This window comes from Hyaena hyaena, unplaced genomic scaffold (assembly GCF_003009895.1).
Source record: "Hyaena hyaena isolate Hyena2069 unplaced genomic scaffold, ASM300989v1 scaffold_321, whole genome shotgun sequence".
NCBI classification, from domain to species: Eukaryota; Metazoa; Chordata; class Mammalia; order Carnivora; family Hyaenidae; genus Hyaena; species Hyaena hyaena.
In genome coordinates, this window is record NW_024080953.1 from 1,030,959 (window position 1) to 1,047,288 (window position 16,330).

The 16,330-nt window shown below is 37.7% G+C and overlaps 1 protein-coding gene and 1 pseudogene across 2 annotated transcripts in view; one reads left to right on the forward strand and one right to left on the reverse strand.

The window, feature by feature from the left end:
* Nucleotides 1-1,437: 1,437 nt before the first annotated feature.
* GTF2E1 (general transcription factor IIE subunit 1) overlaps nucleotides 1,438-16,330 on the reverse strand; it is a 34,708-nt gene continuing 19,815 nt past the window's right edge. For both annotated transcript variants that reach the window (XM_039248893.1, XM_039248894.1), the window contains exons 3-5: nucleotides 12,526-12,727; nucleotides 8,221-8,459; nucleotides 1,438-3,199 (exon numbers count right to left, since the gene is read on the reverse strand). In XM_039248893.1, coding sequence (XP_039104824.1) covers nucleotides 2,772-3,199; nucleotides 8,221-8,459; nucleotides 12,526-12,727 — 869 coding nt within the window. In that variant the 3' untranslated portion in view covers nucleotides 1,438-2,771. The remainder of the gene's footprint in view (nucleotides 3,200-8,220; nucleotides 8,460-12,525; nucleotides 12,728-16,330) is intronic.
* LOC120242913 lies at nucleotides 13,829-14,349 on the forward strand (annotated as a pseudogene).

Below are 16,330 nucleotides of genomic sequence, written 5' to 3' on the forward strand. Positions count from 1 at the left end.
CATACAAATTTTTGGATAGTTTGTTCTAGTTTTGAGAAGTATGCTGGTGCAATTTTGATTGGAATTGCATTGAATGTGTAGAGTGCTTTAGGTAGTAATGACATCTTAACTATATTTATTCTTCCTATCCATGAGCATGGAATGTTTTTCCATTTCTTTGTGTCTTCTTCAATTTCCTTCATAAGTTTTCTATAGTTTTCATCATACAGATCTCTTGTATCCTTGGTTAGGTTTATTCCGAGGTATTTTATGGTTTTTTGTGCAATTGTGAAGGGGATCAGTTTCTTGATTTTCTGTTGCTTCATTGTTGGTGTATAAAAATGCAACCGATTTCTGTACGTTGATTTTGTACCCTGCAACTTGGCTGAATTCTTGGATCAGTTCTAGTAGGCTTCTGGTGGAGTCTGTCGGGTTTTCTATGTAGAGTCGATACATTCTTTTTAATGGCTACAGAACTTCATGGTAAAATGATTTAATTCCTGATCAATGCATATTTAATATATCTATGTATCTATATTCTATTTCAAACACTGCTGCACTATATACTTCTTCATACTTGTGTCTTCACTTGTGACAATCTTCTGTAACACAAATTACACACACACACACACACACACACACACACAAAGAACTAGGCCTTGAGTTATGCTTAAAGATACAGCATAGATACAGCAGAGGAGGAAATAAAGTCTGAAGACTGAGAGGGAATAGTCAATTAAGTAAGGAGATCCAAGACAGCATAATGGCTAGGATATCAAGTGAAAATGTTTCAAGGAGAAAGATGGATTGATAGCATCAAATACTGAAGAGCAATCACAAACACTGAGGAATAAAGGGCTGTTACATTGGACAATTAGGAGTGGAGAAAGCCATTTCAGTGTAGTAATTGGGCAAGACACAGACTGTAAAAAGGAGAGGAAAGAAATATGCAACTAGTCTGTATGATTCTTTAAGAAGTTGATACATAACAGGAAAGAAAAACTAGAACAGTAGCTCTCAGAAGTAGAACATGCAAGTTAAAGTCAAGAAAAAATAGCAAGAAACATTCATTGAGATAAAGAGCTGACAGTTCACCTACAACTACATTTTAAAACATCTGATTAGGGGAGCCTGGCTGGCTCAGTTGGAAGAGTGAGTGACTCTTGATCTTGGGGTCTGTGAGTTCAAGTCCCACAGTGGGTGTAGAAATTACTTAAATAAGTAAATAATAAATAAATAAATAACCTGATTAATATTTTACTTAAATGAACTCATTCCTAGAACTATGAAAGTTTAAAAACAATGTTTAAAAGTTGAATAGGCCCATACATACAAGATACATACATAAAGGTCATTCTTAAGGCAGCTTATTGCCAGAAAAAGTTTAGACCACATACAACTGCATCTGTTATTTGAAAGAGAAATATTAAGAGAAAAAAGTCTGAGACACTGTTTTAATGGGAAGAGCATTCATTTTAATTATGCTTCAAGATGTTACAGAGCTAGAAATTAACAAATTTCAGTTGTTATAAAATAGATTATCAATATTCAATCATTAATACAACCCAAGTAAATGAAACATCACTTCATACAAGGCTCAGATACTCTAAAATCTATCTTCACACATGTACTACAATATGATAAATATTAAAAATTATAATGCAAGGAAAAATACTACAAAAAAATACAATTGCTATAGACCCTTGCATGAATGTTCTTTGTTTTTAAAGTTCTGCCTTAGGAAATAATACCATGCTATACTGACAAAAGTAAACTACGTTCCTTGAGGTTACAATGTTCAACAATACACTAGATGCACTCTAAAATACTATGTCAGACAAGAATCAAAAGAGGGACAAAGAAGGCCTTCAATGATGTTGAGAGAGGAAAAAAGAGAGGAGTAATAATTTTTGTATGCTGATTTCTGCTAGAACGGCCTCATTCAACAATTTATACCACTGTGGAAGATAGGAAAAAGAAGGGAACCAGTCTCAGCTTTCCATAAAGGATGTCCCAATCAGCACAAATTCAGGCAATTCTAAAAGGCACTGTACCCAATACTCTCCACTCTTCAACTCTGTACAGAAACTCTTTGTCCTATATCCATATCTAATTTCTTCACAAGGATTTACCAAGTATACATTCTGTTTTCTATCATCCAACATCCAAACCAAAAGGCATTAAGCAAAACAACAGACTATAAGTCAAGTCAGCTTGAAAGACACAAGTTTTGGTTTAGATATTAATCGTGACATTTAGATATATCCTCCCTCTTCACTGGACCTTTACATATTGATTCCGATCCTCAACTGTGTGGCAATAAGAAGTTTTAAGATTTTTTTTCTGTCACTCATCAATGATTTGCCTGTTGCCAAACTTCTTGGCAGCAATGTCAGGAATTGTTACGAATGCTTGGTCAGAACAAAAAGGAGGTGATCAGTGAATTAGTATAACCTATCATAGTGGGCTTCTACAGGTAGACAGGAAGACTGCCTCACAGATCTCCTGCATTCATTTCAGAAGGGGAGAAAAGTGGGGCTTAAAAAGGAAAGGAAAAACATTAGGTAAATTTGAAATACAGTAAGGTATTAATACTGTAGTAATAGCAGGGAAGGAAATTCTGACTGCCAACCTACCTTTGGGGAAGCTTCCAGCATAAAAATCAAACTTTCTCTCCCATTATTCTTGAGCTGCTTTACTTCAAGAAGGGCAGAACACAACACTTCTCTTCAAAAGTAGGAAATTTCTTTTTGAAATTAGCAATCGAGAAAGGAAGAAAAGGTAGGGAAAATTCACTCAAAGAGGTCCTCAAACATGCGTTGTCCCATTGCTATGTACGCTTCCTTCTCCTCTGGTGTCATCTGGGCCACTAGCTCTGGCCGCTGGCTCACTTCGCTGTAGGAGAATGGTCGGCCAGCCACCATAACAACAGGGTCATCTGCTACTTCCTCAAACTCATCGTCCTCCTCCTCATCCTCGTCCCGATGATGTGCTGCCACAGCTGCTGGTCGAGGTGGGGAGTCATCGTCTGACTCACTGGTCTCGCTCTCCGAGTCACTGCCATTGGCAGCGGTGACGGGAGCAGCCGCCCCCACTGAGCCTGCTGCGGCAGAGGGGGTCTTCTTCTCATGAATGAGCAGTGCTCGCATGACCTCCTCGTTATCATCTGGCCCTGCACGGCCCTCCTCACGCTCCTGAAACGCATCTATATCTATGCCACCTGGAAGTGAAAACCCAGAAAATCAACATCCTTAAATATAAAAGGCATTCTTTTATAATAAAATATATAATATTTAAGTATGGTATATTATAAAGTAACACAGACTTCACTGGTTCCAGTTTTTGAGTAACTGTCCATCAAGAGATTCAAAATGTTTCTCACAAACTGGAATTTAAGTAGTATGGTTTTAGTGCATGGGTCTGCATTCAAATAGTCTGGATTCGAATCCTGGTTCTTTTACATGCAAGCTACACTGCTTTGGGCAAGTTTTTAGTCTCTCAACTTTGGCACCTTTTCTTGTAAAATGGAGTGATAAAAACATCTATCTGGATAAGAACAAATGTAATTATGTCCATGAAGGACCAAGTACAGTAGCAGGCAAGATAGGAAATCACAAACATGGCTTCTCATCTTGCTTAGAAAGTAAAAGGCCAAAGCTTTGCAATAGTCTATAAAGTCCTACATTATCTGGAACCCCTCCTGCTCACTTACTTACCTCTTCTCTTTCCCTTTGCTCATTCTGCTGCAGTCGTAGTAGCCCCCATGATATGCCCTGCATATACCACACTCACTCCTACCTTAGGGCCTTTGTACTGCCCATTTCCTCTACTTGGGATATTTTTCCTCTATGTATCCACATAGCTGAATCTTTCACATCTTTTATGTTTTCATTCAAATGTTGCCTTCTTTTAATTCACCCCATCCTATACTCCCAATGCTCTCTTCTTTTCCCCATAACACTTATCTTTCAACATAATAATTTATGTCTATTGTCTTTGTCATCTCCTTTCCCAGGATGTAGGTTCTCCACAAACATATATTTATTTTTTTTATTCAATGATATATTCCCTGCACCCCAAATAGGGGCCATCACTTATTAGGCACTGAATGAATATTTGATGAATGAGTGAATAAATGCAGCTTTATTTTTCTGAAACAAACTAAGGATACTTTGAACTCTTTATAACAAGGAATCTAGTATGAAGAATGAAGCTTCTCTCACCACACACCTCCTATCATTTTGTGTACACACCATGCCTGAAAAACTACAAACAAAAAAATAAAATCATTTGTATTCTGTATTCTGAACACCAAATACACCACCATTAAAAAATATATAAAAGAATTGGGGACACCTGGGTGGCTCAGTTGGTTGAGTATCCAACTCTTGATTTTGGCTATGGTGGAGATCTCATGGTTTGCAGGATTGAACCCCATGTCGCAGAGCCCGCTTGGGATTTTGTCTCTTTTTTCTCTCTGCCCCATTCCCCTGTTTGTGTGTGCACTCCCTCTCTTTAAAAATAAATAAATGAACATTAAAAATTTTTTAAAAAAACATGGGGCACCTGGGTGGCTCAGTTGGTTAAGTGTCCGACTTCAGCTAAGGTCATGATCTCACAGTCTGTAGGATCAAGCCTGACATTGGGCTCTGTGCTGACAGCTCAGAGACTAGACTTGTTTCAGATTCTGGGTCTCCTCCTCTCTCTGCCCTTCCCCTGGTCACACTCTGTCTCTGTCTCTCTCAAAAATAAAATAAACATTAAAAAATTTTTTTAAATAATAAAACATAGAAGATTAAAACTATTCTTTGGAACCAAACTCTCTGATTCAAATCTTGATTCTTAACACTTATTAGCTGTATGATTTTGGCCAAGTTACTTCATCTCTCTCTGCTTCAATTTTCTCAAGTATAGAAAGGGAAAAAACAATAGTACACACCTCACTGGATAATTGTAGGGACTAAGTGAATATCTGTGAAGTGCTTAGAATAAACCTGGCACTTTGATTAGTGTTATCTATTATCATCATCAATAATAAGAAGCCCAGAAATGGGGCACGTGGGTGGCTCAGTCAGTTAAGTGTCTGTCTTGGCCTTAGGTCATGATCTCACATTTACTGGGCTCCACACAGACAGTGCAGAGCCTGCTTGGGATTCTCTGTCTCCTTCTTTCTGCCCCTCCCCCAATCATGCACAGGCGCATGCTCTCTCTCTCAAAACAAGTAAATAAACTTAAAAACAAAAAAACCAGAAATGACCAATTCTGTCCATGAATGAGGTGAAAGCATCTTCTCATTAACACATCAGAATGGCTTAGTGTAATCCTAGACAATTTAGAAAGTGTAGAATTCCTGAGAGAAGAGATTGGGCAACTAAGAGACAGAAAGGGAAACAGGAACTGAGAAGTTAAAAGTTCAAGTTAGGGGCACCTGGGTGGCTCAGTTGGTTAAGTGTCTGACTTCAGCTCAGGTGATGATCTCACGATTTGGGGGTTCGAGCCCCACATCAGGCTCTGTGCTGACAGCTAGCTCAGTGCCTGGAGCCTATTTTGCATTCTGTGTCTCCCTCTCTCTCACCCTCCCCTGTTCACACTGTCTCTATTTCTCTCTCAAAAATAAATAAAACTTAAAAAAAAAAGTTCAAGTTAGAGAAAATAGGCTTTTGATAACATGGATGTAAAAATGAGAATTAAAGACAAACTTCACTACTTTAAAATACTGCTGAAGGCCGAGGCTCCCCCTATTGCAGTATTTCAACAGGGGAGAAAAAGACAAGGAACTGTCCCTCAGGCAATCATTGCTTTGATAAGAACTTTCCAATAAGCTTAATCTTACTGACACAGCATTTTGATTAATATTTAAAGTAAATATGAAATTAGGGGTAAAGCACTTAATTTTTGTAAACCAAATAGTCATATCTAAAAGATATATGACAAGTGTCTTGAGAGGTTTGAGGAAAAAAGGAACCATTCTGTTACAGATGAAGACAGAAAGAAAATAAGGATAAATGAGCAAATTTCTGGATGGTAAAGTAGAAACACTAGTTCTAGGCACAGTCTTATTTAATAGAGTTATAAATTACAAAGAAGACATATATTAACAAGAAACTGTCAAGTTCACTGATGATGTAAGTAATTCTGGACGCTTAAAGGCCAACCTGGTGGCAAAAAAAATAAAATATAAAAATACATAGGAAGAGCTGAAAGTTGTATAAGTGAGCAGAAAACTGGCAGATTTCTTTCTATACTGGCAAGTGTAAGAAAATCTGCCTACAGAACAATAATCTAAAATATATTGAAAGACCAGGTCCAAGCTATCTGACACAGGGCAGGAGAGGGTCTTTAAAAATCCCTGCACGTGTTTCTGAAGTTGTTGGTCTTAATATGCTTTTAGACCCAGAGCAACAAGTAAAGCATCAGGTAAAAACCAGGATACTGGAGGTAAAACTCAAGTCATTAATGATGAATCTATGCATGGACAACATGTTTTGTTCTGGTTACTGGATCTCAAGTAATATCATGGTGGGAAAAGGTCCAGAAAAAGAATTAAATAAAACAAAAAATGTAGATGGAGGTGGCTTGGGGGAAGAGGACTCTTTGTAAGGAAAGCAGCTTTTAGTATAGTAAAGAGCATATGATAAAGTCTATAAAATTCTGAGGCCTGGAGCCTGCTTCTGATTCTGTCTCTCCCTCTCCCTCTGCCCCTCCCCCATCACACTCCGTCTCTCTCTCTCTCTCAAAGATAAATAAACATTAGAAAACGAAAGTGTTGGACAAATAAGACTCACTTTACACATTCACTAGATAGAGCCTATTCTATCATTAAAACTTAAAGAAGACAAATTTAGACATCTTGTATCCTAATTTATATAGAAAGAAATATTCACAGATCTGAATTGGGTGGACTATGACTTTTTAAAGGCCCTTAGGATTCAAATTCTATCATTCTAGGAACTGAAAACATCGAATGTTAAGCTTATGAGCCTAATTACATATGATATGGGCTAACGATTGTTTTATTTTATTTGATTTTGTTTCTAAGTTCAAAGAAAATGTTTGGTAGCTTTAAGAACAGGCAAGAGGCCAAGTTGGAGAAAACAAGCCTCCTCAATAGTTGACAGCCTCATTCCTATATAATCTAAAACAATTTGAATCAAAATAACTAAACATTAGAGCCAAGCTAATCAGCAGGAAGGAGAGTGCAGTATTGTTACCAAGAAAAACTCTTTTTCCGACTGGATTTCAAACACCAAACAGAATCACAGTAGAGCATTACTTGATTTTACCATCACCACCCAACTCCACACTACTTTTTAATTACTAGCATACACAGTATGCTAAAATTAGTAAAGAAATGCTAATCATAAAGGGAAAAATGGTTAGAGAAATACCAAAAAAAAACAAGTGGTTTTCAGTTACTGATCATTCTTTACTGTTCCAGAACAATACTCAAGTGATATGTTAGAAATGATACATAATCTGGGAATAGAACCACATAGATTCTAATGCGAATGAAACATAACCAGAGGAACAGACTCCCTTTCATCTCTGCTTCCCAGTTTCTAAGTAATCTCATTCAGCCTGAGTCTCGTATTTTTGATATACTCCCAAAGATCACCACCCAAAGTCTTTGAATCCTTAAAGTTTTAATAAGCAAAATGCTGTAGTTCTCAAACTGCTGGTTATTATGTAATTCTCAACCCTTTATGGATCACTGAGATTTCTAAAATCAATATGGAGTTCTGTCAATCTTCTTGGATGGAAAGAATCCTTAAGCCTTTACTCAGGTACTTCTTTTATATATTTCAGATAGCACAAACTCCTTAGTGTTCATGAGGAGACAACATATAGAAGTTTAGACTAGTATACAGTTTTGGCTCCTAACTCAGAGAAATAAAAAGGCATAAAAGTTAGGGCAACAAAAGAACAAAGAAGAGGTGAATTTGGCCACTTGGAATGTAATATAGCACTTTCCCACAAAAATAAGACAATGAAATGGCAATTTCTTAAAGCTAAGAATGGAGATTTTAAAAATGTTTTATTATTTCAACCAACTGGAAGGGTAATACAAATATATATATCGTTGGTTTTAATGTTTATTGCTTAATTTCTTACTTCCTGCTATAATGCACGTTTTATAAAACAAACATAATTGAGTTACCAATAAAACTAAGAACTGCCCACTAAGGCAAGTTCATTTTCTACTGAACCCAATACATTCGTTTTACTGACTTCTACTCTTACCTTCTTTCATCTCTTCAGAATTATATGCTCCTTGGACAGTGCTCTCTCTCAACCAAATAGGTCTCTCTTTGGCAGATTTCCCCTCTAGTGAGGCTCGATGATCTTCTTGGTCATCCATGTTAATGACAACATTCTGAGTGTATAAGTCCTCATAGGAGGGACCTTTGGTGGCCCACGCTTCCCGGTGGTGCCCAGCTGCCAGGCCAGCGGCTCCAGCAGTAGTTGCTGCACGGTCCTTGCTATAAAAAAGATTGGAAGAAAAAGTAAAGTCTTAGTGCTGGGAAACAAGTGCAGCTGGGGGGTAGTTACTGAAGAATTACAAGTAAGAGCTGTCTAGCAATCATGCACACATGCTTAAACAATTCTGAGAAACTTCCTTACAACTCAGGGTATCATATTTGTATTTAACTTCCTCAAACACTGGAAGTAAGAGCTGTCTAGCAATCATGCACACATGCTTAATTAAACAATTCGGAGAAACCTCCTTACAATTCAGGGTATCATATTTGTATTTAACTTCCTCAAACAGTGGATCACCTGGTGTATATATAAATTAATGAGGTCTCATAATTTAAAATGTTTCAGTAAATCTACTTAAGGAGAGGGGAAAGTAATAAAAGTGACATAATTCACTTATTAAAGACACAAATCTGGCAAAAATGCCCCCGTTACACCTTTCATGAGTACTGTGTTTAAAAACAAAAAAACCCTAAACAAACAAAACAGATTACATTTTTAAAAACTCTCTCACCTGAACCAAAAATGATTCAGAGTGGTTCTGGGTGTTTTTCTCTTTGTGTGCTAAGAAGCTAGCAAAGTATTCTACAAAACCAGCCTTACCTTAGAATTAATGTTCCTCTCCTGGTATTCACCAAATAAGGCATATCATTATGCACAATTAACCTCTTTTCTACTGAGCTGTATCTTTCCATTTCTGTACCTATGCTGACTCTCGTATCTATCCCCAACCATTATTTCTACCCTGCAGTAATCATGATCTATTTCTCAGTCTATTTTGTTTTGCTTTTTACCTCTGCCACCTATGATCTTTTTAGCCTGTTCCAGGCATGATCATTCCTTATTTTTCTCTAGTCAACTATATCCTTGTCCTTATCTGTCTCTCCTTCATCCAGACTCTTAAATGATTCACTCTTGCTGAAGCTACTGTTTCTCTCTATAAAATCTACAACACATAGTATTCATCTATGCTATATCTTTAGCATCATGTCTGAAGACTATCTTCTGAAGGTCAGCAAGTATTCAGTACTTGAGTAGAGAAGAACAAGAAGAGTGAAGAAAAAGAACAGGACATTTAATACAAATGTTAGCAGGAGATTACTTTTAAAAAGTCTTTTTTTTTTTTTTTTCAGTACTTCATCATGGAAACTCACTCCAGTTTGAAGCAGGAGGTATTTGACCACAAGTTAAACAAATTTTTTAATTTGGAAGAATTTTTTGTAAGGTATTTTTAACCAGGGAGAATTAATTGCACAGATTTTTATCTCGACCTTCACCACAGTTACAGACAAATCTAAATTATCAGCAAAGTGACACTGAAGATAATCCAGATGAGAGACAGGTAGGTTCACCTCTTCTGTATATTTAAATTTCTTCTATGGAAAAAAATGTACACATTCTACTTAAAGATGACAAAAGTGACAATTCAGTTTTGAATCTTTTTACATTATTTAAGAAATTTTAGAACTTTCAAGACATATAACTCACTCAGGGGTGAGGGAGAACTATTACTCAAATTAAAAATTTAAAGATCTTTAAGGTGAATGTTAGGTAACAGATGACAAAAAAAAAGGAGAGATTACTGAAAAGAATTCCACTTAAGAAAGACAGAAAGACTTTAAATATCACCAATGGGTTGACTTGCTGAAAGGCTGTGACTATCCATCAGCTCTTAGGTTTTAGCCTTTGGTTTTCTAACCTGGGGATAAGCTAGAATTTAGTTGGTTACAGATCATTAACCAAACTAAGTGAAGTCACTTTTTTAAAAATCAATGAATTAGTATTATCTCTGAGCTCTCATGCCACTCCACTGATATTTCTTTTCTTATGCCTAAGGCAAAATAGCTATTACAGAACCATTATCCTCTGAAACAGATTGTACAGTACAGAAAGGCTAACTCCATACCACTTTCAAGATGTCATACATATCCAGGCAGTGGAGCTTGTCAAATGCTTGGTGAGGCCATCTCCACCAGGGTAACACCTTCTAACCTAGTTCCAATAATCCTTCTCCTGACCACATGGAAACAACTGGACTTTGATTTGGCTGGCAGCTCCAGGTATCCCATCCTCTCTTGCCTGCCTCTATTTCTGCCTTTCTTCCCTAGTGACCAACCTGTTGGATAGCCTTTCCTGGTTGTTTATTTCCTCTATTTCCTGATCCTTCTTCATCCCTGAAGTTACTATCATTTCTAAGTAGAAACCAAGTGACTAGAAACAGAGCTGCTGTTGGGCCTCTAGCATCACTGTACCACTAAGACTTGTCTCTGGCATGAAGTGAGGGATATCTAAATAAGGGTCCTGGAATGGGAGATGAATTATGGTAGGAAGGGAATATTAGAAGCAAGATGTCAGTGGTGGTGGTGAATGAATGCTATTGTAGTGGGAAAGCATCTTCATAAACGGGAAAATAACTGTAGTCAGAGGTGGAAACAAAAGAATAATTCGCAGATAGTATTACATTGTGGTAAAAACAATTAAGAGAATGTTGAGGCATATTGCAACCTGAAATAAACCAGAGGCTTAGAAAATTTTATGTTTTTGTAAAATCAATTTTCCTCATAGGCTTCTACGTCAGAGTTACAGTATTACTCACGTCAACAGAAAAAGATATACAAAATAAACTCTTGATAAGAGACCAATGACCAGTAATAAAAATTGAAGGCTATCTGTGATGTGGATGGTATTAGTTGCCTACCAACTGCGGTTTCTCTCTTTGCTTATTGGCCTTATTCAAATACAGATGGCTGTTTGCTCCAAAGGATTCAGGGACCTTCCTCAGCCCTAGGAGGTAAACCTCAACTAATCTAAGTACCAATCATGTGATCTCACTTCCTTTGCCAGATGCTGGGTTAGAAATAAACATATAAACAATTCTGGCTAGTGAGACATACAGGATAGAGCAGGATGAAGGTTGTCCTCTGGGAAAGCCTTCTTCAATCTTCAATCTTAAATAAAAACACCAGGAAGAAACAGTTCTACATTTGGACATTTCTTCTGCATGTGATACCTAGAAAGACACAGCCATCTTAGGCTAGCTCCCCTCATGGTCCCAAGAGGACAACCCACAGGCTGAGTGCAGCAGAGTATAAATATGAAACAAATCTAGATCCTTGAGGATGTAATGGAGCTGTGAAATTAATTGAACCGTACCACCTCAGCACTTCTGGTCATACTAGACAGGTTTTTCTTATTGTTCAAGCTACTTCTCGTTTGGTTTTCCGTTATCACAGGTAAAGGCATCCTAACTGATCCATGATGCCAGACTAGAAAATTCATAATAACATATAGATACAAAAGTTTCTGCACAATTAAATTGTTTTTAACTATCCAAAAGAAACTCAATTTGCTCAGGACTCCCAGAACTGACTTTTCTATAACATTAGTACCAGAGCATACAAAATACTGAGAGAGCTCCTGAAAAGCATAGTTACAATACTGGGTGCTACGCAAGGATATAAACTCCAAACCCTCAGCTGGACGCTAGAAAGGAGAAAGAAAAGGGATAGAGTAGGAGACAGTCCCTGACCCCAGTTCACATTTATGATTTTCTTGAAAGAATATAAACTACTTTCTGTAGTATGCCAAAACTAAGGCTGCTTCTGTAATTCAAACATTAGGGTATACTAATAAAAACAGGGAGACATAGTAAAAAAGTATTAAGCCATTAAAAAGAAAGTATTATCTCATATGTAAATGCTGTATTCCTTAAAGCAAAATTTGGCTAGGAAAATTCAAATATCCCCCAAGAGACACTACCAATTTAGGATTAGCTAACAACCGACTGCGTTGCAGCAGGTCCAAACAGAGTGAATAGCTGAAGTCAAACTTGACTATTTAAAGATTTTGCCTAAGGCCCACACTGCTCTGCATTCAGTACAAACAACTTTCATCATGGGCACAAGCTAATAAGACAAACATGGTAGAGCTGAGAATCTATGTAAACATTCATCTTTTGTCTCCTGGGTAGATAACTTACTCACTCCTGCTCTCCAAAGTACAGGTGGTTAAAACAAGGGCAAGCTTAAAAGTGTTCTTCGTAAGAGCATAGTACCTACACTCACTCACCTTTGTTTCAAGGCTGGTATTTCTGTGGGTTCTGGCTCAAGTATTTCATAGGCCAAGTTCACATCCTCTGTTTCCCGAAGCAAAGCATAAATGGGCTCAATTTGTTCATTAAATCTTGCCAAAAGTGTGCGTGCATCTTTTTTGGGCATTGCTGATTCATCTTCTTCTACCTCTGTATGGCAAAATGTACAGCGGAAAGTTCCTACGGAGAAAACAAAAGTCTCAGGTCAGGCAAGAGAAATTCTTAAGACTAGCCTTTAGCAAACAGTTTATATCTCCATCCTCCTCTAACATGTTATTATTAAAACTTTCAAATACAGAGAAGTTGAAAGAATTTTACAGTGAACATCCACATGCCCACCAATGAGATTCTACAATCAACATTTATCATATATCCTTCCATCTATCATTTTTTATACATTTTAAAGTAATTTCACCTCTAAATGCAGCACAACAAAGTTATTAATCATATTTCTAACATGTTTATACTTATTTTAACTTAAAACCAAAATCTTTACAACTTACCACTCAAACCTGTACCCTTCTCCAATAGCCTTCCTTTTGCACATTACAAATTGGGGCCTGCATTATGAGGAAAACCAAGTAAATACCTAAAGCCAAGTCTCTAGGCATCCTGTACATTGTCACAGGCTATTTCTTTAAACTTATTAACCATTTATATCTAAACAAATTTAACCAATCTCTTCCCAAGTTAAAGTTCAAGAAGTCTTTATTGTTCTCATTTCTATATCCCTGACACTCAACTTGTAACTAAATTAGTAATAATTCCTTAGAGTTCCTTAGAACAGCTTAGATTTTTCATTTCTGCTGTCATTTCACTAATCTAGGCCCCCACTACTTAGACTGAAATAGCTGCCCTGATCTGGTCTTTGAACCCCTACGTTCTCACTCTCCAACTCCAATCTTCCTCTGCCACCACTTTTGTCCTCTCATCTCCCTGCTCTTCTTAAATTCTATCCAGTGGCTGAATTTCTAAAGTCAATAGCATCTAAATTTCTCATCCTAATACTCAAACCCTGTATAATTTGACCCCAAAACATCATAACCCAACCACAGTCCTTGACCTGCCAAGTAAATTCCAAACACTTGAGAGATGATATCCTAGACATTAATATTTATTTTATTTGTATAGTGCTTCCTGTGTATAAAATGCTTTCAGGTACACTTTTTTGATCCTTATACCAATTCTGTAAAGTGACATCAGAACTGAGGCTCTGAGGAGTTTTGTGACTGGTCCGAAGTCACACAGCCAATAAAAGTAGTTACAACCTTTCGGCCGGAACCGCCATCTTCCAGTAATTCGCCAAAATGACCAACACAAAGGGAAAGAGGAGGGGCACACGCTACATGTTCTCTAGGCCTTTTAGGAAACATGGAGTTGTTCCTTTGGCAACATACATGCGAGTCTGCAAGAAAGGTGATATTGTGGACATCAAGGGAATGGGCACTGTTCAAAAAGGGATGCCCCAGGCAAAACTGGAATAACTACAATGTTACCCAGCATGCTGTTGGCATCGTCGTAAACAAGCAAGTTAAGGGAAAGATTCTTGCTAAGAGAATTAATGTACAATACGAGCATGTTAAGCACTCAAAGAGCCGAGACAGCTTCCTGAAGCGTGTGAAAGAAAATGTCAGAAAAAGAAGGAAGCCAGGGAGAAGGGTACTTGGGTTCAGCTGAAGCGCCAGCCTGCCCCGCCCAGAGAAGCACACTTCGTGAGAACCAATGGAAAGGAGACTGAGCTGCTGGAGCCCATTCCTTATGAATTCATGGCATGATAAATGTAAAAAAATAAAATAAAAGACCTCAAGGCTGTAAAAAAAAAAAAAAGAAAAAAAGTAGTTACAGCACTGTTGTATACCTTGTACTTACTAAGTTATTGTCAACCCTGTAAGGTTAGTATAATTATTGCCCATTTAAATCTGTAAAATTCAGAGGTTCTAAGGGGTTAAGTAACTCGCTCAAGGTCATACAACTACTAATTGCATGTGGGGGCAGGATTCAAACCCAAACTATTATACTGAAACTTATACTCTTACATTACTTAACAGTTCACACCAATAGTCCCACTTGGATCTCCAGTTTGGTTCTTATTCCCAAAGCCAGAGATATGCATCCTTCATTTCTAACCCAATTTACCTGAGGGATTAAAAGAGATCACCTATGTCCTTCGTGCCTGGCACACAGTAAGCATGCAAACTTTTAGCTTTAAAAAGCTCTATATGTGATTGATACATAACCCCCTCCAACCCCTCTTTTCCTGGTAAGGAATAAGTAAACTAGGCATCTCTGCCTCAACATAACATTAGATTGATCTTACTGACATATTTCAAGTAGAATAAGTTTCTTTGCTGCTTCTCACACCAAACAGCCAATAGCATGTAAATTCTTTGTTCATACCCTTTCTAAAATACTTTTCGTCCCTCTTCCTGCTGGCCGAGTGGTACCTAATCTTTTACATCTATTCCAAATAAGTGAGAAAGAGAAAGGAAAGCAGCTCTTCACAGCTGGGAGGTGGCCTAGCACTCATAGCTAGGTTGTGATATTTTTCTGTCAGACAGAATCTCACAGATCACCAACATCAGATGAGGTAGGTCTTCTATGTGCATGATGGAACTGGGGCAAAACCAAGCCTGTCAGAGTCTGAGTCTGAGTGCAGATAAAAGCAAGGTCTCTGTACAACCACAAAAAACCCCCAGTTAACATCAGTGACTGATGCTTCTTTACGAATTAGAGTTCTAGCCTCACCCTGTCCTTCTCATCTCCTATAAAAGATTTAAGACACTCAATCATAGAATTATCCCCTCTCTTTAACAGCACCCAAACACAGCAAACCTCCACCATTTCCATAATCCTTCCTCAAATTACCTAACAAAAGCCCAAATTCTCTACGTCTGTCCACCCTGATCTTACTGAGACACTCCAAGTTTCCTCATGGTGTATGGCTTCCCTTGCTACAGAAAGCATCAATAAACCCAACTTTGTTTACCTATGGGTGCGTACCTGATGGTCTTTGACTAATGGACACCAGCATAAAGACTCTAGCTTAAGTAACTAGACAAGGATACTATCTACCAAAATAAAGAAAGAGAAAAAGAACAAGTTCTTTTTGCTTTGTAGGGAAAAGATTAAAAGTTGCCTTTAATATCTGAGTCCATATAAACCACCGGCCATCAAAATGGTATGTTAGAAGCCAACTTATTATAACTGTTTAGAGCTCAAGAATAGGGGGTTGGAAATTTCGACAGATGAATCAACAACATGGAGGTAACTAAAGCCACTAAGTAGATCAGAGTAGTCAAAGAGGCTAAGAGAAGAGAGCATAGGAAGTCAAGGTATAAACCCAAGGAAAGAAGCAGCCTCGAGACAAATGGTACAACCAGAGGGACAGGACAATGTTTCAAGGAGGAAGTGGTACAGTGTTAATTTTTCAAGGTCAACAAAAATAGAAAACCAGATTTTAAGTTTAGTAACAAAGGATAATTGGTAACCTTTAGCTAGAGAGGTTTTAGTTGGTATGCTCCCTTATTCTCTGACTATTCCTGGCTGCTTCAGCCTCTTCTCTTCAACAGAAATATAAAGCATAGAAACTATGTGAAAGAGAAAAAATAAATCATTCAAGTGAGGTCTAAAATCAGTTCTCAAATACCTGCTGAATTAAAAACACACATACACACAAGTTGGGTGTCCCACTTGGGCTCAGGTCATGATCTTGCAGTCCATGAGTTCAAGCTCCACAACTGGGCTCTGTGCTGACAGCTCAGAGCCTGGACCCCACTTTGGATT